At 36.3% G+C, this 24,642-nt stretch overlaps 1 protein-coding gene across 10 annotated transcripts in view; it reads left to right on the top strand.

Moving 5' to 3' along the window:
* The window catches only part of EML1 (EMAP like 1), a 121,772-nt gene that overhangs the window by 92,806 nt on the left and 4,324 nt on the right, over positions 1 to 24,642 (top strand). For all 10 annotated transcript variants that reach the window (XM_074542361.1, XM_074542360.1, XM_074542359.1 and 7 more), the window contains 15 exons: positions 1,813 to 1,942; positions 6,064 to 6,213; positions 7,238 to 7,307; positions 9,531 to 9,641; positions 11,360 to 11,455; positions 12,002 to 12,136; positions 13,588 to 13,687; positions 15,762 to 15,916; positions 17,180 to 17,305; positions 17,564 to 17,695; positions 19,019 to 19,086; positions 20,603 to 20,691; positions 21,215 to 21,312; positions 21,433 to 21,520; positions 21,706 to 21,801. In XM_074542361.1, coding sequence (XP_074398462.1) covers positions 1,813 to 1,942; positions 6,064 to 6,213; positions 7,238 to 7,307; positions 9,531 to 9,641; positions 11,360 to 11,455; positions 12,002 to 12,136; positions 13,588 to 13,687; positions 15,762 to 15,916; positions 17,180 to 17,305; positions 17,564 to 17,695; positions 19,019 to 19,086; positions 20,603 to 20,691; positions 21,215 to 21,312; positions 21,433 to 21,520; positions 21,706 to 21,801 — 1,644 coding nt within the window. The remainder of the gene's footprint in view (positions 1 to 1,812; positions 1,943 to 6,063; positions 6,214 to 7,237; positions 7,308 to 9,530; positions 9,642 to 11,359; positions 11,456 to 12,001; positions 12,137 to 13,587; positions 13,688 to 15,761; positions 15,917 to 17,179; positions 17,306 to 17,563; positions 17,696 to 19,018; positions 19,087 to 20,602; positions 20,692 to 21,214; positions 21,313 to 21,432; positions 21,521 to 21,705; positions 21,802 to 24,642) is intronic.

Genomic DNA, 24,642 nt, shown 5'->3' with positions numbered 1-24,642 from the left:
CCCACTGTAGATGGCTAAATGCAAGTTTTATGAGTCCTGTAAGCTTCAGGTGAGAAAAGCAGCTTGGTGAATTAAACTTTGGTTCATTCACAGCCTTTGATAAGTATAGCCAGTAGTTGTCATTGCTGAAAATCTGTTGACTTCCAGTGCACCAGCATCAGCAGTGTTGGCACGTGTTTGAAGCTCATTAAATAGGTGCTGCATGCGCATACAAATAGTGCTGTAATGCTTTGCTATTTAATGCTCTACCCTCTATTTTATTTTCCAATACAGATATATTGGAGTAGATTTTTAAAACAATTCCAATATTCTATCATTTTAACAGACATCTTGAAGTTCCAACCTTCTGTCACCATTATTTCATCATTATTATCTCTTCTTTTTAACATTAAGTTTTCTGTTGCTTTCACTTTATGTATGTGTTCTGTAAAGAAGCTAGAGAGACCTAAATGTAACTTTACTGTGACAGGTCAGGTAGATCTCTTTCCCATATGAATTAGTGTAAAGGCAAAATACACATCTAGTTACCTAATACAGCATTGCTATGATGTTTATTTGTTCAATCAATAATTCTTATTAATTTAGTCAGGATTTGTAGCATATGCATATTTCAAATTAAAATAAAGCCTTAGCTTTCAAATTTAAAAAATAGTGGTATATTTGTAAAGATACTTAAAAATTCATAGCATTATTTAACAGTCCTAAATTGTATCATTTTTTTTTCATTTACATGATTTTTGTTACTTTTGCCCTTCCATTTCCTCTGTGCCCACGATTATTCTGTCTAGTAACTCTACAGATGTCACTGACTCCAAAACTGCTTGATTCGCATGCGAACAAGGCTGAACCCCTTGATCTGCCGATGGAGCAGCAAGAGCCAGCACGTTCTGAATCTGGACAAACTTCATCAGAAGTTCACAGGACACCCACTTTGGCCTTGCCACTTCCCAAAAGTCCTAGTCAGACCTTCATGGCATTTCCCAGATCTCCTAGTTTTATAAGCCCCATGAAGTCCCCAAGTCAGTACTTCCAGATCTGTTATTAATCTCTGCTTCTCTGCCCCAAAAATATTTCTTACCAGTTCAACAGATTACTTTTAGTATTTTCTTCTAGAAATGTTTACTTCTGTCAGCCAATTGAGTTTTTGTAGCTTCTCTCCTGTATGTCATTTTCCTTTCTTTTAATGTGCTGTCAATGTTGTCATTCTTTTCTCAATGTTTAGTAATTCTTAAAGCACATATCTTTTCTGCATGTACATCAGCATGATTCCTCTTACTAATTGTTTGTGTTCCTTATTTCGAATGTATCTCTAACACTGTATCAAGTGTAAAGCATATCTTTACACTGGGATGCAAAGAATGCGACTGAGTGTTGGAAAATAATTTAGATGCTGATGCTCAACTGTAAACATTGATTAAAAAAATAAAATTAATTTTAAGTGGCATTTCTGCGTTAATTGTAATCTTTGATGTATTCCCCTTCATTTTTAATATTTAAAAACCATAATATTGTAACTTTTTTTAAAAAATTCAATTTCAGACCTTTCTGTTTTGTAATTTTTCATGACACTGTTTAGTTCTAATTCTGCTACTCAGAATATTTAGAGGAAGAAGGGACTTTGTATGTTTTTAAAAATACAATTATGATTATGATTTAGGAAAAAAAAAACCCTGCTAAATTTCTAAGTTTGAGATTGCATGTCATTTTATAATTGTAATGCACCAAACTGTTATGTGGGAAGGGATGGAGGAGCACTGGAATTCTCCCCAATGGCTTTTTTGTGTAACATTAAACATTTCTGACCTTTTGTAGAGGAAGGATACGTAAAAATGTTTCTTCGTGGACGTCCTGTTACCATGTACATGCCCAAAGAGCAAGTGGAATCTTACAATTTGGAAGCAAAAGTAGAACTACCAGCCAAGAGGCTTAAGCTGGAATGGGTGTATCCTTTCTGTGCTGGAGGACTACTGGAAATCAATCATTCCATAATGATTTGGGTTAAATAACTTCTCAAGCTAAAGCATAGCAGGATTAAGGTCATAGGGTTCATTTAATTGCTGAAGTGACATTCCATTGAAAATAGGTGTTAATTTCTTGAGGCTGCTGTTCTTCACCTTGTAAAGTACAGGGTGGCAGCTTAAGAAAGATTTTACTTAAATGTTGCCTGAAGGTTAAGTCTGAAGCATTCTAATTAGCCAAGGATTAAACTAGGCATATCATAAGAATGTAGTGAGATGGGATTATTAATTATAATATGCATAAGACAAGCTCAGGTTTTTTTCTAGTTCTTAATAGTAATTTATCATTTTAAACTGTTTTATAAAATGAACACCATTGTCCTTAAGAGGATGGTACATTCAACTGGAATAAGCCCTGAATTGAGTAGTGCTGTGCAACTGATACATACTTAGCCATAAAATTTATGAAATGTAATATATAAAATAATATTTGGATTTGTATCTTAAGGGGGCTTAAACACCACAAATAGTGAGCAACCAGATTTTTCCACTGACTTCTATGAGTGGACATAGTTGCAGAAATCTAACTTGAAAGCAATCATTGTTTCATGACATAAAAAAGTTTTCCTATTTCATGTTAAGTATAATGATGGAATATATTCTTTATTTTAAAAAAGACATTTCACTTTTATATAATCTTATATATAATAAATGATTCAAGATAAAATATATGTTTATGTTTTTTCTTGAATCAAGATCTGAGTTTATTTGTAATATCCGTTATCTTCAGAGAGATGACGTCTTCATAAGGTTTTCTCTTGAAAGAAAAATCTCTTTTCTGGTTGCAGTGAAAATAGGAAATTACTTTGACTTCATAAAAGAAGACAGACTGCATATAGTCTTTTTCAGAGTTGTATAAATAGAACTGCATGTGGTTTCAGAATGTTCAGAGAGTTTCCAAAAGTCCCTTTGTATTCACAAGAGATTAATGACAGATTTAGTAACCATTCTTATTATTCCTGTTACAGCTGAGGCTGTATGTTCTATCCCATTCTGCTGGAACTGCATAGATAGTGCATGCACAAATAAGTGGAGTCAAAAAGACAAAAAAATCCGTAAAATTAATAAAACAGGTGAGATTACAGTGATAAATGCTGCTTGCAGCTTTTTACCATCTAATTGTACAGGTTCTCACCATTTTCACAACAGAACTGAATTATGTCTTTTGCAGTTGTAAGGAGCTCTTCACTCAAGGGGCCTAAGGATGGTAAGGAGGAAGTTTTAGAAAGCTCACTGAATCAACAGAAAACCCAAGCATGACACAAAGCAGAATGCCATTAGCAGCATGTAGGTGGAACCTGACATCAATATTTCAGGCTATTATAAGAAATTATAATTAGAGTAGGTCATGATTTCAGTCTCATTAGTTTCTCAGTTAAGCTTATTTAAATGACCAAATATTTGCCAGATGGATTATTATTTTTAGTTTGAATATTCATATGTCCTTCCAGGTGTGTGTTCATATACCCAGCAGAATACTAAGGTTGTCTAAGAGATGTGAATTAATAAAACAATCTAACTAACCCTAGATGGTTATTCTAAATGGTATTGAGGAGGAGGTAGTTTTTTCAAAAAATACTGTGCTAGCTTCTTCTGTTTCTGATTTATCTGCAATTAAATCCAATCATGATATCTATACTTAATATTTATAGCAATGGAAGGTATATAAGACAATTAAATGTATATGGGAGATTTTGAAAGGCATTTAAAAATAATTTTTAAAAAAGGGGAGAAGGTAATGCCCACTTTAAAAACTATAACAAGAAGAAGAGAAACTGTGAGCAGGAGCATAAGATCATTTAAGAAGAAAGAAAAATACAGCAGAAAACCCAGCAATATTGCAGACATTCATTCCAGTTGAGTTGGAGAAGCTGCACTGCTTGATTGGAGGGTAACGGAACTGGAATAGGAAAAAACATCTTTGTAACAGATAAATGAGTGCAGCTGTGGGAGTACAGCCAGAAATGCTCTATAATGTAAGAATGGGGATAGGGAAACAAGATATTGGAGGTGGTGTGGACAAATGGAAAGGAAAGCAGAGTATGATGAGAAACAGCAGGAAGAAAACCTAATGTGTACAATTTCAGGGCATTCCAGAACCATGAAGAGTTATTACAGTCACGTTAGCAGCTGTCTGGGTAAGCTGAAAAAGCTTCACACCTTTGATATATTATCATATATATTAGAACATGAAGAAACAAAAACAGTGCGTGATGAAATGTGAGGGGGGCTGGAGCAGAGGTGCAAAATCCAAGTGAGAAATCAGCACTAGAGACTTCAGGGTGGGAACAGTGGCCTGCCCAGATCCATTTAAGAGAAACTCACTTGGCAGGCAGGAGGTTTGAAACAAAAACTGCCGGTCAAATGAAAAGAAAAGGTCAAGGTAACACTCCCTGAAATGCCAGCTCACCAAATCCGAGTCGAAGCCACCAAATCCAAGTGTGGGAAACAGTGAGGAGAAGGGAGAGATCAACCCCAGGAGTTTGCATTTGAGAAAAAAGGCCAATAGAAAGAAATTGTTTGACAACAGCAGTCATGTGAAGGGTTGAATGCAGCATTGTTCCCCACAAGAAGAATAGTATAGAAAGGAGATTTTCCCTAAAGAATGTAATCTTTCCCATTTAATGGCTATTTTTGTGCACTGAGATTTGTTACTTATGCATGTTTGTGTAATGTTATCCACTTTTTTAGAAGTTCAATTCCTTACACTAACTTCAGCTGCTGGTTCACTATAAATTTGTTTATATGTTGTTGAACTAGAGGAATATTATGTTTCAATTCATAATGCTATCTGGCCTTAGAGAAAAAAATAAATGTAAAAAATTAATCATTGTCCCGCAATCTAGAGTAGTAACACCAACCATCACAGATTCAAATTGATAGTAAATTCTTTGTAATTTAAGATATTGATTGTTTCAATGTCATTGCACTTTAATATCTCAAGAAACTTCGGCTGAGATGTTTCAGTTTATGAGACTAAAAGCTCTATTTCTGAATTCACACTTTAATAATTGGGTATGCTGCACTACTTCTATTGCATTTATAAGAAAAAATCAGCAAGCTGTTTCTTATAAAATAGGTATTTTTACAGGATAACAATTGACCTTTTTACTTCAGCAATGTTAACATGACTATTTTAATTTGAGTGGCTTGTCATTGACCATCCAGAATAGTGCACAAGTGTCTTGTTTAGATCATGTAAATGGGGTTTCATTATCTGCACATGTATTTTTCACAGCCAGTTCCTCCATACTGACTGTATTAAAATGCACTTCTGTTTTGCCAAGATTCTGCTAATGCTGTTTCTTTCTATTTCCATAAAAAAAAGAAAGCCAAAATAGTTGTAGTCCCTAATGACTCTTCAGAAGAATAAAACTACAAAATTTGGCTGATTTAACGTTCAGTTTAAATGAGATTATTATTCCAGTCATTTCATTGAATTAATTTTATATTCGTATTGATATGACTGCCATCACAATCTGGGCCACTGCCTTTTAAATACTACAAAAATAAATTGGAATGGATGATGTAACCCTTTTATGGTTTTTGTCCATCTGGCTGGTCATGTCCACATTAATGAAATGAATCAACTTGCACATGGGATAATGCAATCAATCCTTGTGTAATGCAGGGAGATGTGCTGAATGACTTGTTAATGTTTCTATCAAGTCTAATTTTTTATTTTAATTAGTCAAGCAGTGTAAATAGTAAGTACACCTGGGACAAAACTAGTATTGCCTTTGTCTGGTATTTAGCAAATTCTAGAGGATGCTAAAGGAAAAGTACATCTGCAATTTCCCCTATTCCTTGCTATGTATTTTCAGCAGGATATGTAGGTTTTAAAGTCTGCAAAGTGCTTCAACGCGCTACTGTAGTAAGGGCAAGAGTTCTGAAGGTTATCAAGTAATAAAGCTGTGCTCAAGCCAAGAGATGGAGACTTTAGGACAGAGACTACAGATTACAAAGACAGAGAATCCTTTTTTTCCCTTGTTTTTAACATTCTCCATGGGGAGACAATGTTATTGCAGCTTGACCAGCACTCTAGCTATGGCTACAGGGGTCGGGACTGCCGCAGCAATCTGTACCTGCTGCCGACGGGCGAGACCGTGTACTTCATCGCCTCTGTGGTCGTGCTCTTCAACGTGGAAGAGCAGCTCCAGAGACATTACACTGGTCACAATGATGATGTCAAGTGGTAAGTCATCTCATAGCAGTTCTTTTTCTCTTCATAAAACGTCGATTTGAGAGACATCCACTCATTTTCCTTACTCTTCTTTTAGGATGACTGAAAATTATCTTCTTTAGAATCTTCTCCTTGCATTTTTAAAGTAGGGTTTAATTATTGCCCTTCACGAGGTGTACAGTCCCTTTAGGTTCAACCTAATCAGCAAAATAATAGTAATTTCACTTGTGGCCTTCCTGGTAGTCTTCAGGCATGCTGACCCCATGGCAGATTACCTGTAAGCTGGATCTGGTTTGTTTGCTGCCATGCACACATGCCAGATTGGGCTTCAAAGTGATTTAAGTTTGTTGAAGAGCAGAGGATACTGGATACCAGCAAATACCAGAATCATTAAACAGAAATCTAAATAAACATATGGTTTGTCTTGATGGTATCAGTCTGCTTGCACAGTGTAGCTGAAAAAGAGCACCTGGATTATCTGATGGGTGAAATGAGTTTGACATCCCTTGTTTAGATTAGGCATTATGAAACACCCATTGTACCTCAAAGCCAAAAATAGGCCTGATAACCAAATCGGCTTGAATTGTAAGGATGTTTCATAAATTGAATTATTTGCATAATCTGGTTGTTTTACGAGGAGATTTTTACCTTGGACCTGTTCCATCTCATTTCCTTCTTTCTAATTTTCTGTCTCTAGATATTTCAAAGCTATCAGGTTTACTGGAATGCCTTCCTGGTTTGTAAAGCTAAATGAATTATTGCCAGAGTTCATTTTGTAGGGTACTCGGCCTCTCGGCCTCTAGAATGGCATGCAAAGCAGATGCAGTGAAAAAAAGAATTCAGAGGACTTTAAAATACAAGAGCGTGACAATTGTTTTGTCAGTTCTGGTTTTATATTCTTTAAAAGTTTACACTTGTGCTGTGTGCTTTATATGACTAAAACAGGGCTATTTATTACAAGCTCAAGTAATAGCTTGTTGAAATAGATTGTCAGTATATTAAAGTTTGGCCTCTTCTTTTTTTTTTTTTTTTGTAGCCTGGCTGTTCATCCTGATAGGATTACTATAGCAACAGGTCAAGTTGCAGGGACATCCAAGGATGGGAAAGTAAGTGGCTTCTTTACTGATGTATAATTGTTTATATTCCATAAGAATATGTTATTAAGAAGACACATGCTGTATTATTTTCCTACTGTAATTGGTCTTACATTTTTGGACTGATCAGAAGCAAAACTTAATTTGAGGGTTCTTATTATCAAAAGTGGTCAATGGTTTCTGGTTCCATGACATAGGCTAAAGGTAAATTTGGAACTGTCTCTGGGAAGCATGAAGGGGTAAGGCTGCAAAGGAGACCTGAGAGGGCAGATGGATGTGGAGGAAAAGAGGACATTAAATTGTGCAGTATACAACATCATTTTTCATCACAGCCACTAAAACCAAACTATGAAGAACAGGTTTGAGTTATTTGCTGGAAAAAAAACTTACTCTTCCCATCACTTAGGCAAGAATATTTTTCTATCTATTGCCACCTGTAAGTTTTACTGTAAGCTGGGACTGTTTCAACAGAGTAAGATGAACATTGCTCCAAAGAGCTAACAAAAGGGAAAAAGAATGGTAACAAGCATAGGCAGTAAAAACCATGAGGAAAAAGTTACTCAGAAGAGTATGCACCTGTTGTCACAACCAAACTATTGCAGACTTCTAGGCAGATGCCAAAGAAGAATTTTGAGGTAAAGTCTGGATTATCAATATGTTGACTGCTTTGAGTGTCATGATTTAAGCCCAACAATTAAGTACCACACAGCCACTCATCTATCCCCCTCCCACACCCCTCAGTGGGGTGGGGAGGAGGACTGGAAAAAGGACAAACTCTGTGGTTTGAAATAAGTATGGTTGTTGTTATATAATAATAATAATAATATATAAAAATATATAATATATAATATATAATATATAATATATAATATATAATATATAATATATAATATATAATATATAATATATAATAATATATAATAATATATAATAATAGCAATAACAGATACAACAAAAAGAGATAAATAAGACCCAAGAAAGAAAAGTGATGTACAATGCAACGGCTCACTGACTGATGGCCAGCTAATCCCCAAGCAGCAATTGGCATCTCCTGGCCAACTCCTCAGTTTTTGTACTGGGCATGATATTCTATGGTATGGAATATCCCTTTGGACAGTTCAGATCAGCTGCCTGGACCATGCTGCCTCCTGGCTTCACGTCTGCTCCTCTCTGTCCGAGCATGGGAAACTGAAAAGTCCTTGACTTGGGGTAAGCACTGCTCAGCAACAGCCAAAACAGCTGTGTTATCCGCATTATTCTTGTCCAAAACACAGCACTGCACCAGCTACTCAAAAGAAAATTAACTCTATCCCAGTTCAAACCAGGACAGTGGAAAAAAAAAGGAAATACCAGCTATGCAATATAAATTTTATATAAAGATAACTTAGCTGAGTAATGTAAACTATTAATTTTTATTATGTGTTGGAGCTTTTTTAAACTTACCATTGTATTTATGAAATAAAGCATAGAAGTATGAGGTCTGGGCTTGAGTGGAATACGGTATATAGGTATATAAAAGCCACTAATCTAACTGAGGTATTGTTGTGCCCTTGGGGTTTTTTAGATATATTTATTTATGTTAAAGGAAGAATTGGCGGCCTCTGAGCGCGGGACTCCACCGGCTGCCCGGGGCTGCCCCCTGGTGGCCGAGGGGGGCATCGCGGGGCGCCCGGAGCCCAAGGCAGACGGGAAGAGATGATCTGGGGCCAGGACGTACATCTGGAATTTTATTTACACAATGCAATCTCATTCTGATTACAGTTGTAAAGGAGAGTTTGAACATAAAGTTATTTTCCCATTATATATAATGTTGATACGTTTTTAAAATTCCTGAGCTTCTTTTCACACTTTTACCTTTTACATTTACCAGAGTTATCTCAGTTGGTACAGTTTAAATTCTGCCTGGGCCTACCAGTAAATCCCATGTCTCAAAGTCATCAACGATTTTCAATTCATGCCAAGTGTCTCAGTGGCTGTGAACTTCAGTGAACAAACTGATATCTGACTTGCTGTACCCTCTGCATAGTCAGTCCCAGATACTGGTCCTAGGCACAATAATCAGCAAACCATTTGTAATGTATCTGTGCTTACATGGGTGACTCTAGAGAGGTTCTGATAATTTTTCTACCTTCAATTGTGCTTTTTTTTTTTTCCAGATGCATTCTCATTTGTTCAAATCCTGATGGGTTTCCTCCATCATTGTTTGAGCTGATGTTTTCTGTGTGTGTTTTATAGCAATTGCCACCACATGTGCGTGTCTGGGATTCTGTAACTCTGAACACACTTCATGTCATCGGAATGGGGTTTTTTGACCGAGCTGTCACTTGCATTGCTTTTTCTAAATCTGTAAGTAAAGTGTATGAATAGTCATATCAAGACTGTTTGCTAGAAAGATCTTTAAATCTTTCAAATTTAGGTGACCAAAACAAACTTTCAAGCTGTCTTTTCTCTCAGGTTCCTCTTTAGAGGAGGAAAGCTTGCAGCCCCGTTGTTTCCAACAGTTTAGGTTGCTGTTAAAGTTGACAATATCTCAGCATTCTCAGAGATTTACCATGTACTTAAAATAAACTGCAATTAATTTCTTCAGCAGTTGCAAAAATACTTGTGTACTTGAGATTTCAGCATCCCTACTTTTCTTAAATTGTCCTATTCTGTTTCTCCCTGCATAAGAAATTTACTCTCTCTGCACCTTCTAACCCTCTCACTGTGACCAAAATGACTGATGAAAGACTTTTAAAAATTGAGGCTCCCCTAGGAGAATCAAAATCTTTTGCTAAAAAGCAGCAAAGGCGTATGAATAAAAGATTGTAAAAAAGTAAAATCCAGTTGTTTGCCTCTTGGCACCATCCTTTCAGCTCTAATCTGTCACAGAGATAAAGGAAATATTTACATGCTGATATAGGCAGCATTTGAGTTCCATATAAAAACTTGAGTGTGTGACCTGGCATGTGCAAGCTGCAAAGCCCCCTGTGCACAACAGAATCTGTAAGCAGTGTATGTGGTGGTGTCTGGTTGTCCTGACAGCATTTTTAGACAGGAGAGGACTACCTGGTCTATTCCCTAGGCAAAATTTACTTCAGTGAAAGTTTCTACAAACACTTGAAATCTATTGATACTTATGTTTATAGAAAGTAGAAAAGAGAGGGCTGTATTGGGCGAACTAGTTAATAATACAAAGGTGAAAGCTAACACGGTTTGACATCAACTTTGAAGGATAAATAAAAAGGATTTGTAAGCAAACTCTCTGTAAATACCCCTCTGGAGGGAGACAGATGCATGATAACACAGGAGCACTACTGGTGTTTGCCAGAAGAAAGCCAGTATTTAATATGTTTGCTTTGTGATTTTGGTCACAGCTTGGCCTGTTCTGAGCATCACTTCCCACCCAGTAGCAGCAGCTCTCTCACTTCAGATGCCCTCTCTTCAGGTTTCTTAGTCCTGCCTCTGCCCCTCCTCATGGGCTGCTAAGGCCTGGTTTTTGTAGCTGTGTCTGACGTTGTGGGCCTGAAGAATGAAGAAAGAATGAAGGAATTAGGGTAATTGAGATTAGAAAGAGTGATAAATGTCATAACTATAAAAAAGACACCTGTCAAGAATAAGTTGTTTGCTAATTCCTTACTATGTTTTCTGATTTTGGTCCACTATCCCAATATGAAGAATAAAATGGTTTCCTGTATTAACAGGCATCTGAGAAGAAATAATTGGTTTAAATTGCAAAGAAAGAAATCCAGTACAGTTATCAGGAAAAGCTTTCTTAATAAAATAGATAATGATATGTAGTTTGCCTTTGGAATTTCCACTACTGAATATTAGTAAAGAGATTATCTACCACATTGCTGACACTTGCCTGCAGTTTGCAAGAGTCCTTCTTCTGGGTCCCTTTTTAGGATGACCCTATAAATTATTATATTTTATGGAGATCAAACTACAAGTATAACAGTTAAAGAGTAAATATGTGTAAATATCTCCACTTACGCATAAGTATTTCATTATTGTGAATGTGTATTTATATGTTCTTCTTGTTGTTTGGATGATGCATTAATATTTCCCATGTTTTGCCTCAGAATGGAGGAAGTAGCCTGTGCTCTGTGGATGACTCCAATGACCATGTGCTTTCAGTGTGGGACTGGCAGAAAGAAGAGAAGCTGGCAGATGTCAAGGTGTTGCAATAAGATATTTTGTACTACGTGCTTGTATGTAGATCTGGTTTCTTGTCTTTCTGTATTTAACTTTTTGTGCCTTTTTAACACTTTCACTGTGTAAAAGGCAAGGACCATGAAAAAAGGGAATATTTTCTCTCTGTTAAGATTATCCCAATAGTTTTGGTTTTTATTAAATTTTGCTGTTGTCGTCATTCATAGAATTGATTAGAAAACATTCTATTATGTTGTCATAATAGAATTGATTAGAAAATTTTGGGCAGCAGTGATAGGAGCATGTGCAGGAAAAAGAACCTAAACTAATCTTTTGTGTAGAAGTGCTCATTATGTGACATGATTTTTAAGGATACATTTTGATACTAACTTGTAAAGACATAATGTTAATTTTTTGACTACAGAGTATTCCAGTCTATGTTAGTAAATAAATAGCTCAAAATTATTCTTATATCAGAAGTATCAGTTTACCTAACTAGAGAATCATGTAACATTGTTTTCTTTCCTTTGCACTTTAGATTTTGATACAATGTTTTTCTTTTTCCTTCCAAGTGCTCTAATGAGGCTGTATTTGCTGCAGATTTTCACCCTACTGATACAAATATAATAGTCACCTGTGGAAAATCACACCTTTATTTTTGGACACTAGAAGGAAACTCCCTTATTAAAAAGCAAGGATTATTTGAGGTAAAATAAAATGTTTCTCTAATTTCATGTTTATAGAAATGATACAGTCATACAGAAATAAGGTTTAATAAGGTTTGATAAATCAAAATAAGTGATTATTATTAAACTCAAAGTGTTGCAAAAGCTCAGGTGGCATTCATGGTATGGCACAGAGAACTTTTCCATGGGTAAAATTTCCACACTGAAATTTTGAAATGCAATTGCCCATTTTTCCTTGTATTCTTTTTCCTGTATTCTTTTTGCTACATAACCCCACTCTCCCAATCACAACCTGTGGAAAATAAAATTACCTTAAAACTCTCTATTCTATAATTAAAAAAAAAAAAGAGAGAGAGTGTGATGGAGGAGATTTTTATTTTATGAAAGGAAAGATCCCATAAAAATACATTTGTATGAATTTTCTTCCCTTTTCCTCTGTTCTGCTCACACACATGCACATATGTCATTCAAATCCAGGATGAGCTGGCCGCTATTTGGAAAATATAATTTTCATTTCAAGGTTTGATTTGGTTTTGTTCTTGAATATAGACTAAGCTGTACAGCACTTGCATGCACAACTGAGGGATGTTTGCAATGACTGCAGATAACTCCAGTGAGTGCTAGTTAACTGTGGAGTCATAGCTCCCAAGGATAGTCAGAACAAATATTTACAATGCCAGTTCATATACTTTGTGTGAAATCAGGAGGAGATGCTGAGAGAATGCATGTAAATTTTGTCACATTTTATTTTTCATGCATTTTAAATGGATTTTTCTCCTTCTTCTGTCTCTGTTGGTCTTGGTGATGGTTAGAGCTGGAAAATAGTAGTGCAAAGAACAGCTCTTACTTTGGGGGAGAAAGGGATCATACACATAGATTGTCAGCAAGGAATGTATAATGTCCTTAGAAGCTACCAATGATGTTTTTGTTCCCTTACACATTGAATTTTTTTGTTGCTATCAGTGTCTTAAATGCAGAGTTTCATTACTGAAATTTGAGCTTCTTTCAAGAGATGATTCCTTCATTCTTACACTATGGCCAAACTCTCTAGTAATATTTTATTTTTTCTCCTAAAAACTTCGGAGTTAAGAATTATAATAATAAAGGTTGTTTGAAACATTGGCCAGTTCTAAATACTCCAAGTCTTTGGCATTCTGCAGTAGCTGGGGAATTTGGTTTATCTCAGAGCAGTCTTGGTCATGTGTTACATATTGGCAGGTGTTCTCACTCACTCCGTCCCCAGCTTGCAATTAAAGGGTGCAGGATTGGGCCACGAACCTCAGCTGATGCATCTTCTGCCCTTGCACAGATTATTCTGTTTAGACTGTAGGAATGTGTTTAACTTTTATAGATATTTAAGTGATAATAGAGCTGTATAAGACTTAACTAAATTAACTAAATTAACAAATGCATAAAGTTAAAATCCATGGGTTGTGTGTTGCTGTGAATGTATATTTTTCATAACCATGCAGAAACAAGAGAAGCCAAAGTTTGTCCTGTGTGTGACCTTTTCTGAAAATGGTGATACTATTACAGGAGACTCAAGTGGAAACATTTTGGTTTGGGGGAAAGGTAAGAGAGAATGTCACTATTCACTTCCATCTTAATATTAGACTACGTGTAGAGCTTCATTTCAAGAATAAATTTTCTTTTATCTTGAGCTCTTTCCCAAGATTGTGCCTTTCCTTCTTTTCTACAGGAAGCTAAAGAATATCTGTACCTAAACTGTAGAGCATAAAATTCTATCAAATGTGTTTCCTATGGTCAAATACTGAATGACAGAGCTATTCCAGCATGTGGGGCTTTTACTGATGTAAGAGATGCCAAGAAAAGTTCTTTCTTTAATCACTGTACAGAAAGAAACATTGTTAATGTAATTGATGATCTCCAGTCTCCTATCCTGTCCCTCTGTACTGTTTGCAGAAATTATGCCTATTGACACACACTTTTAAAAAGACAACAGATAGCAGTATTTGTTTTCCTAGGAAGTCAAGCTAAAATGCATTCAGATCTAATTGATTCCTTTATTTCAGAAGAACAGATGGATAGGAAGAACTTCTTTAAAAGCGTTTTCTAGTAAGAAGAGAACTTTTTTTAGGCAGCAGAAGGCAATGCCTGCCAGAGGGCAAACAGCAGCAACATCCTAAATGTATACTTAGTGCCTCAGATGCCATGCATAGGGATAAGGAGAATCCCTTAAAGGAGGCCTTATTAGCAAAGGAAGAGGGGATGTGGATGACAGCTTTTTCCTATTTACTCAGTGCTTTCTCCCAAGATACTACTTAGAGGGATAAGACCCTGAAAACAATACAGTGAATCAATTATACAGTTGAGCCTTACTGAGTTGTTTTGGTTTTTCTTTTTCAACCAAGGACTGTCAGCTAATTATCTCCTTGACCAGTACACTGCTGGGGACAGGGGTGGATATGGCGTTTGTAACTTGGTTTCTCATTTATCTCCCTTTCCTTTTTCCTGTGGTAAATTATAGCAAGGCACTTCAACACTTTTCCTTCAAAACTGACTTTAGAAATTGCCCTGTCCCATGTCCCTGTTCTTTGTTGTTATTTTGGACTGCCAGCAGACAAGGGAGACAGGGGCAGTGTACTGTTCAGGGGCCAGTTTGCCATCATGCTGGTAGACCAATTTCTGCCTTGACTGCAAGCAGCGTCCTCTGCCCTTTCTCCCAGAAATAAAAAGGAATTCTCTGTATGCTCAAGATCCCAAATTCTGCCAGCTCTTTAGGGTTGGGCAAAAATGTTTTTTCTTGTTTTTCTGTCTCATACAGTGTACTTGCTCTACCTTCACTACTTTTGACTCAGAGCTCTATGTGCAAGAGAGGGCTGCTTCCACCAGGTCAGAGTACCCTTAGCAAAAACTTAATAGAAATCAGTTGTGCCTGACCCATTATATCCATAGACATGGATGAAGGAAAGGCAGTTTGTTTTCCCTAATTTCCATCAGCCCCTCACTTGTGCTAAACATCAAGTTAGCAAAGCTTTGATGCAAGGTGCACATTTCAGTAATAGAATCACCAGTAATCATTTATTTGTACTTCATAATAGTAATAATTCGCCAAATTAGAGATACTTAATCCAAAGTGGTTGGTTTTGACAGTGTTGAGTCTAAGAAGCTACTTAAACAAGCCAAGTTCATCAGTAAATAAGTACAGAGAGTGGAGAGTGATCAGCACATTCTGCCAGATATACAAGGACCTCTAGCTTAGTCAGATTTTGCAACAAGTTCAGGATGTGGAAGCTGCAGAATATCTTATATCTGGAGGAGAAAAGTGACTGGGTTATGGGTTTTTGATGATAAGGTGTGTAGTGCTACTACAGGTCAGATGTGAGGTCAAATTATTTCACTTAAACCCCCTTGAAAGGTTTAAATGAACCTATTTTATTTTGTTCTTGACCTGGGCTGAGTATGTATGTTTTTATTTTTGAGGTAGGAAGAAGATATTGTAAAATATACTAATTCAGCGTCTTCTGTGGGTCTGTGTGTTTTGGTCCAGCATCCCATGCCCACTGTTATAATTGTTTAAATGCAATCCTTGAGAGATAGTAGAGAAATGGAGAAAAAAAAATGGGGAGGAAGGAGCTCTTAAGCTGAGCATTTCAGTAATAATGCCTTTTTTCCTTCTTTTCAGGTACCAACAGAATAAGCCATGCAGTTCAAGGGGCACATGAGGGTGGAATCTTTGCCCTGTGTATGCTGAGAGATGGCACCTTGGTATCAGGGGGAGGAAAAGACCGAAAGCTGATCTCTTGGAATGGAAACTACCAAAAAATTCACAAAACTGAGGTGATATTGCCTATCTTGAAATTACTCTGCTACTTAAAATAAAATACTGTGGTTCTCTGAGCATCTTTTTATTTTGTTTTTTCTTATGGATCTGTGTTCTATGGGAAAGCAAATCACTGGTTAAATACAGTATTTTCATATGCTGAGTTGGAAGGGCCCCATCAGGATCATGGAGTCCAACTCCTGGTCCTGCACAGGACACCTCAAGTTTTCAGTCCTCAGATCATTCCTGTGATTGCCTATTCATTAACATAATATTTCCTTTCTAAGGTCTGTGGTAGTTGGAAAACAAATCTTGTGTATCTTTCCATATTATTTCTTCCTTTCTTTGCATTTAATAATGTGAGGTAATGTTTAACTTCAGAGTATTACAGTATTGAAGTGGTTTTATGCGTTCCTCTTTCCCTAAATGATGTCAGGATTTTTTTAGGATTTTAATACTTAAAGTTTTTCATTTATTTCTTGGTTGATGTTATTGATTTTAAAATGTAATTTAAACAAAATTAGAAAATTACTCCAGCTGCTATGTAGGAACTTAGAAGACTAAAGCAGAATTTGTTTGGACAGAACTACTTTGTTTACATACTGAATGTAAGAGAAGAATCAGCAGAAAACTCTAAGGAAGGGCTTCAACTCTACTATATAATATTAAATAATAATTAAATAATAATACTATATAATTAACTTTATAATATTAATATTTAATGTTGCAAATGTATATACAATTGATATGTCTCTTTTTGTAATTCAGTTTTTAACACAGTACAAGGGACATGCTTGTTGTGCTGTTTCTAACTGTGGTGTCCTTCTTTTTTCCCTTATTTGTTGATATTCTGGTATTCCTTGTTATTTTACATCTTCCCTTGAACTTTATTTTAGAGATTTGCACTGGCTCTTTCAGAACCAAGGCTGCAATTAAAGAAACATTCATTGCCAGAAAATGCTCAGAGTAGAAATGCTTATTCTGATATCACAGCTGCAATTAAATACTATTGAATTAACACAGCATGAAGGAACCTTTTGTGTTTCTTGAAATACTTGATTTAGCTGAGTATTCTGTAGATAAGAAAGTCTTGTCTTGCAGTGTTATAGAATTTACTGAGCTGATGCAAGTTGTTATAAAATTTTGCAAGATAGGCACATGTATTAATTTGTTTCATTTCTTTGCTGTGCAATATTTATTAAAACACATTTACTACTTTAAAAATGGCAATACCTGATGAATTGTCTGACTTATCTGTCCTTTGTCTGTTCTGACCACAGATTCCAGAGCAGTTTGGTCCAATAAGAACAGTAGCAGAGGGAAAAGGGGACGTTGTATTAATAGGAACCACCAGAAACTTCGTCCTACAGGGCACCCTGTCAGGAGACTTTTTCCCAATTACCCAGGTAAGCTGGGTTTCCTTACAGGTACACTTCTAAGTATGTAAAAGCAGTACATATCCTGTTTAAAGTTAATTTTCATAAGTATGCATCTGATTTCTTACAGGACTTTCAGCAATAAGAATAATTATAAATACGTATATATCTAGAGCTAACATATTTTTGAAATGTTTTATTATATAGTTGGGTCATTTTAATATTGTTTAAACATGTTTGGTTTTCATGGCCTGACCTTCTTGTCTAAAAACATCTCTCCTTGCATAGGGCCACACTGATGAGCTCTGGGGACTTGCAGTCCATTCCTCTAAGCCTCAGTTCTTCACATGTGGACACGACAAACACATTACACTCTGGGATGCAACCACTCACCATCCTATCTGGAACAAGATTATAGAGGTATACATTTATTAAATACAGCTCTCTGTTACAGAAATCCTCTAGTCATTTTGGTTTTTCTTAAGATTATTGTTTAAAATTACCTTAAAATATTAACTTGAGGGGAAAAAATCATTTCATGTTAACCTATTTTTGTCATAGAGATCAATGTAAAAGCCTTTTAATGCAGCTATTCTGAGTACAAGTTAGATTAAATGCTCTGTTTGAACCTCTGGTTTATTCAATGAAATATCTTTGCATTTGCTATGAAATTATACTTTAAAAACATCAGGAAATTTTCCTTTCTGAAATGCTGTAGTGTATTAGAAGCTGGGCATAGAAATCCTGGATCTCAACAATTCTCTGAAATTTTCTTTAGAGTTAGTACTTATTTTAAATTAGTCACTTGCTTATCATTAATGAGAGTATCCTTTCTACCTAGCCTCTAGGGTTAGTAATTACCAATTGATGTAATGTTTTCTCAACAAAAATGTCAGCAGGTTTACTGAAAGAGCTGCAATGTGATACTGTTTTAAAATACAGAAAATTAAAGACACAAGCATTTCCATGAGATGGATCACTGGACTGGGTTTTTTGCTTGCATTTTAAAATTGTTTTAATGGTATCAGGAAAAAAACCCTATATTGGTATTTTCTGCTATAACCTGAAAAGTTCTGGACCTCATTCTTTGTAACTGGACAAGTATTAGAAAGAAAATGCTTATCTTTTTTTTAGGCATATGTTTAAATTGCAAGAAAAACACTAAAGTTTTACCAAGTAAAATGTTTTAAAATTGCACATCCAAATAAGAAACCCAGTTTATGCCCTTAATCTCCCACTGAGCTGCAGCTTAGCAAGTGCTGGAAAAAGGTGTTGGTGTGTGTAGGAGTTAGGCTTTACCCCTCCTGCAAGTGCCATGCACCTTTGTTGAATAAGGCACTTGCTTGTCCTTCAGACTGCAGGTAAACTGCAGCTTTGATGCTTAATTCTAAGGTCAGCTCTAGTTTAAGAAGTTATTTTTATCTCTCATTTCTTTGGGATTTATTGAGAAGCTGCCATTGCCAATGTTATTGTTATGAAATCACTTGCCAAATTATTTTTAGAGAGTAAAGAAAAGAAAAGAGTGGCCTTGTATAGAGGGAAAATAAGTTAATTAGATAATGTTTCAATTAGTTGAAAATGCTTTTTTACATCTCAAGTTTATATTGAAAGAGAAAAAACAACTCCTAAAATTCAACAAGATGGTTTTACTCTGTTCCAGGGGCAAATAATTGAATTGTATTTTTGTTATAACTTGATAGCATGCACTGGTAAAAAAGCATGTTTCTTTCTGAACCTTTTCAGGATCCAGCACAGTCTTCAGGTTTTCATCCTTCAGCATCTGTTGTTGCAGTAGGGACACTAACTGGAAGGTAAGAGGTGCAGAGCTACACCTTGGGCACCAAGAAACCTCTGATTTTTCCAGCTCACATCCAAGCTCATGTAGATGTATGTAATCACACATCTTCATTCCCTATTGATTTCTATTGAATGTCACAGTGAAATTTATTTGTATTGCCTCAGTACCTAGAAACCCCAGGCTTGGGCCAGCACCCTGTGTTTGCTGAGTGTTGCATGAACAGAGATGGTTTCTGCCCTGGGAGAGAGAGACAGTGTAGATCAGTGGAAGAAAGAGCAGAAAATCTAGGTGAGCTGTGAGACCAGGCATGGGAAGTGCTGTCACCATACCAGTGACCTAAATGTTAAATCTTTGTGTCCACTGGGAAAAAGGAGAGGCTAAAGGGGGAGTTTGATGTAGTGGAGGGAGGTTTCCTCCAAGGCCTTTAGGGCTTCATGGAGGAAATCCCTTAGAAAAATTCTGTGTGTTGGAAAATGTAGTGAGGGGTTCATGGTCCCTAATGCAGTGACAACCAGAGAGGCTTTAAAAAAATTGGCAAATGTTCCCCTGTGCTAGACATAGTGTAAAAATGCACATTAAGAGACTTGCTCTGCTTGCAGAGTGTGAGGGATAAACAAGGCAGAGGAAACTGAGGTGCAGGAGAGTATTTTAGGCAGCAGGTTGAGCCCTTGGTGCCATCAGTGGCAGCTACAGGGTTTATCTGTGATTGTCTCTCACAGGAGGGACTGCCTTTGCCTAACTTCTCCCTCTGCTTTAGTGTCACTTGAGGGCAGGCTTGGCTGTTAGTACTGAAAACAGTTCCAGTTCACTGAGAACATACAGGAAAGTTATGAGCTTATTTCAGATTTTATATCAATCCTAAATAAAGGACTTACTTTTGTTACTGAATTTACTTTATCTGCTAAATAAAGTAAAACAGAAGGAGAAACTTTTGAGGAAAATTCTCTTTGTCTTTAGTAATCTGATGCAAGTATTGAAATGCAAATTTTATCTTTGACCTTTCTACATGTTTTCACAAACTAATTTTTGGTTCATTAAAGTTAATCAATTAAACTAAACTACTGAAAAAATAATGAATTAATTAACTTTAAAATAAATTAATTAATCTCTTTCTTCTATCAGAAGAGAATGGTCCTGATGCTTGCTTGTGTTTTCCCTTGCTCTAGGATTTAATGCAGCCATCAATTTAAACATAGCAATTTTCAGCATTGCATAAAGGAAGGTCGTTAAAGGAGAAGGGACATCACAAGCAATGCTTATTTTGTTCTTATGCATTACATACTAAAACACACTAAAATCTGAAGACTGATGTTGGGGTCAATGCCCATGCATTTTTACATTTAAAAAAGATGTGAAAGAAACTATCATTGTGTTAAAGTAAAAATAGACCAAACTGAGTAGCATTTGCTGTTTTTCTCTTCTTGGTATAAAACTTATGCTATTTTGACAGAAGAAAAGTTGGTCAAGATTACAGTAGATTTAAATTCCTTTTGGAATGATTTATTGGCCTCTTTCTGTGTTTACAACAGGTGGTTTGTGTTTGACACAGAAACAAAAGACTTGGTCACTGTACACACAGATGGAAACGAACAGCTGTCTGTAATGCGTTACTCACCAGGTTTGAGAGCATTTATTTACTGGGAAAAAAAAGGCATTGAATTTTTTTATTAAATTAGGGGTTGGCTTGTTTTATAATAAGTCCCTTCTTGCCACACTGAAGTTGAAAATAAGTGTGCAATGAAACATTGGCAGGACTTTATGGGTGGTATCTTAAGCTCTGGTTTTACCTCCCTCCCCAACATGTTCAATATGGTTTCACTGTGAAGAAGGGAAAAAAAATAAAGACTTAACTCTGCTGGTTGTTGCAATTGGGTTAGCCCTAAATGGACTGTATCTGCTTCCAAAAATGTCATGTGTTTTTAACAGTAATATTTGTAAGTATTAAATTGCTGGTTTTTAGTCTTGATAAATACATCAATATGCAACTGGAAAATTTAAAACAAAATTTAATTTATTAATTTTTTAAAATCAAGGCCTTTAAGAACAGTTCCTCTTGTCTGTGACTTTTGAAACAAACTTTACAAAATTAGCCTAAGTTCTTTCTTACAGGAATAATTGCAGTTTCACTTTTCTGTTTATAGATGGAAACTTCTTGGCAATAGGTTCCCATGACAACTGTATTTATATATATGGTGTAAGTGAAAATGGAAGAAAGTACACTAGAATTGGCAAATGTTCAGTAAGTAACCTTTTTTCTCCTGGGTCAGTATCAACACCCAAAGGGTGTTTTGTAGCACTGTATTAATACTGTCACATTGTGGCACACTGTTAGTGCAGTTGATACATTTTCTCTTTGTAGGGTCATTCCAGCTTCATTACTCATCTGGATTGGTCTGTTAATTCACAATATCTCGTGTCAAATTCAGGAGACTACGAAATCTTATACTGTGAGTAAGAATTATTTTTAGTCCTTTTGTGCAAAGTTCATGCAGTCTAACACAGATTTAAAATTTAAATGAGACCATATAACTGCCAAGATCAACCATATGTTTTAATTCATCTGGTGTAATCAGAAATCTATACAATTTGAGAATGAAATATGTTGTTATGTGGGTTTTTTTTTCTTTTCTAGGGATCCCCTCTGCTTGTAAACAAGTTGTGAGTGTTGAAACAACTAGGGATATAGAATGGGCCACTTACACCTGTACTTTAGGATTCCATGTTTTTGGTAAGTAAATTTCCTCTTAAAAGTTCTTACCATTCTTTTTATTAACAAACACTTGGAATGCCAACTTTTGCTTGTGAAACATGACTATTCATAATTCAGGGAAAAATACAGAACTTCTGTTATGCCATTTTATTACAATCTGTCTCCTTATTTCAATCCAGAAAGACTCTGATTTAATATTCTTGCTAGCTTCAAGAACAAATATCATATTACAACATAAGTGGGAGATAAGGAAAAAATCACATACTGCCCTTTCTGTCTCAGTAGAGCAGCTTCTCATAATGTTTAATTTAAAGTACCAGTTCTGTGAAATTGTCATGTATTTAGGCAGTTACTGGGTCGATTCCCCTTACCAAAACTGATTTCATTTGCTTTGGTTACTGTGCAAGCACAAAATGAATGATAGTCTCCTTCATTAAGAGCTTATCATGTATTGTGATACAGTCTATAGCAATTAAATTGAGTGACAGAAATTCAAAAGGAAAAACATAACAAAATCCAGTGGTTTGTTTCCATGTGACTTCTCTTTTGCTAAATTTGAATAATCCACTTTCCCCAATGTAGTCTGAAGCTTTGTACTCATCCACAATATGTGCAGGGTTGGACAGATGGTTACAAACACTGAGTACAAGAAGCTTCAGATTCTTGAGTCCTCAAGAGGAAATAGGGAACCATGGTAGAAGTTCAGAGTCTGGTTTAGTATAAGTGGTAAACAAGGAATATTTGCACCTATGTTTCAAGTAGAATAGATTGCAGTGATAGTTTGAAGGCAGACAGAAAGGGCATGGTTTCCATTTTCAAGGGCCTGAAGATGCTATGGCAGTAGCAGTATGCTGGGAAAACACCTTCAAGTTTTCTGTAATTTAGCTGACAAGCAGTGCTTGGATAGCACTTGGATATCACAGGACACAGATTTAGTAAACCCTGCAAGACTGGCTGCATGTTGACATGATGTGTTTTTCATTTAAGGAATAGAGGCTGTTATGGAATTATTAAAATATTTCTGGAGTTTGAGTACACCCTACACATAGTTACAAAGCTACAAAGTCCTTGCATTTAGCATCACAGGTTCAGATACTGAGATACTAAATATCCTGTTTGAGGTTTCCTTACTTTTTAGTTCAGATTCCTACAAAATACAATGCTATTAGAATCTGGGGCTGCTTTTGATGCATTGAAAGTCAGAGGACAGAGTCATGTCACACTTGAGAGGGAATCTCCCTCTTGCAACAGATCAGCTTTTTGAGCCAGAGCATGGGACAAATAATCTACTGAGGGGGGAGGAGACGTGATACTGCTAAAGCTGAAGTGTTACAAAACCCAATGCTTTTAAAAATATTTCTTTAATAATAATTTAATTAGAAAGTACAATTTAATGACAAACCCAGTTAGTGCCTACTGCTTTCAGTAGGGAAGGAGTAATTTGGAAAGTTGAAATAAGTCAGGTATTTTCAAAGTATTTGAGTGTGATGAACCTTGTTGTATCTGTGAAAACAACTGGTTAATGCCAGCTTGAGGTCATTAGTACTTATTTTCAACACCTCACAGAGAACAAAGTACTGAAAAACTGGAGAATGAAAGCAATATCTGCAGGATCATATATATGCCTTCAGAGCCCATATGGAATGGCTAAAGTGCAAAGTGAGTGGCTAGAATAATAAATTGAAGAAGCACATAGATTATGAGAGGAAAACCAGTCCACTTTTATTCACAGTCAATCAGTACTTTAGGGCCTCAGAGCAGCCAGTTAGAACAGTCTTCACATGCTTGCTAGGATGGCCTCAGAAGCAGCACAGAGAAGCAGCAATCACAGCATCCAGGATGTGGGGCTTCTAGTATATTGATTATTCAGTAGCTGTGGCTGACTGAGGCCAGGGATATTTTCTCTCTCTGGTAGAACCACATAAAAATCCCAAACTATGCACAGCATCCCCAGCTCAGCATAACCAATGCAGGGGGCAAAGGGAGCTCTGATCCCTTGAACATCTGTCTTTGAGCATGGGAACAGATTAGTCAGCCTGCAAGTGTTTAGAGATGATTCAACTGAAAGTCAATAGCATGTAAAGAACTGTGCTTGAGGGGGGTTGTTTTAGTGATACAAACACATAAATGTGAAGGGGCAAAGACTTTAAAACACTTACTGATCCATAAGCTCTTTCAAGAGCCATGTGCTGCTGGATACACAAGTAAGGTATCAGTTCATAGCACGTGCCCAGTTTTGGAAAAAATAATGTTTGAGGTGAAGGACAGGAACAGAAGAAATACAAGATACTGTACGAAGCCTGACAACATTGCAAGCAAAGCAGAACTCAGACTGGTTGGGTTCAAAACTGGCTAGAACACTGTAAATGGATTATTATGTTTGAATATCTTTATTAATAGCATGCCTGTAAAGTTTGTAGGTGGTGTAAGCTGCAGGATTAGCAAGTTGTCTTAAGAAGCAGAGTGGTATGACAAAAGGAAGGAATTCAGTAGAGTCATAGAGGAGGCTCCCCACTAGAATGGCAGAACCCAGTTGTACAAATGCAGAACAGCTGAGAGCAGATCTGCACAGAAAGATCAGATTACTTTTGCATACAAACTGAACATGAGTCAACAGCATTATGCTGTTGTAGGAAAGGCAGATACATTAGTGAGATGTGTAATGAAAAGGATGCCATGCAAAATGTGAAGCAATCATCCATTTATCAGTATTGGCTTCAGTCACAGCTGGAATGGCTGCTTCTGGTTTTTGCACATTGGACCAACAGATAATGTGCTGACTAGCAAGAACAATTAATTATCCATCTAAATATTGTTCTGGGAGAAGAGATGTAATGAATGAATTTTAGAGAAGAGGAG

Source organism: Zonotrichia albicollis, chromosome 6, assembly GCF_047830755.1.
Source record: "Zonotrichia albicollis isolate bZonAlb1 chromosome 6, bZonAlb1.hap1, whole genome shotgun sequence".
In the NCBI taxonomy this organism is placed as follows: Eukaryota; Metazoa; Chordata; class Aves; order Passeriformes; family Passerellidae; genus Zonotrichia; species Zonotrichia albicollis.
This window is presented reverse-complemented; position numbering and strand designations above follow the sequence as displayed.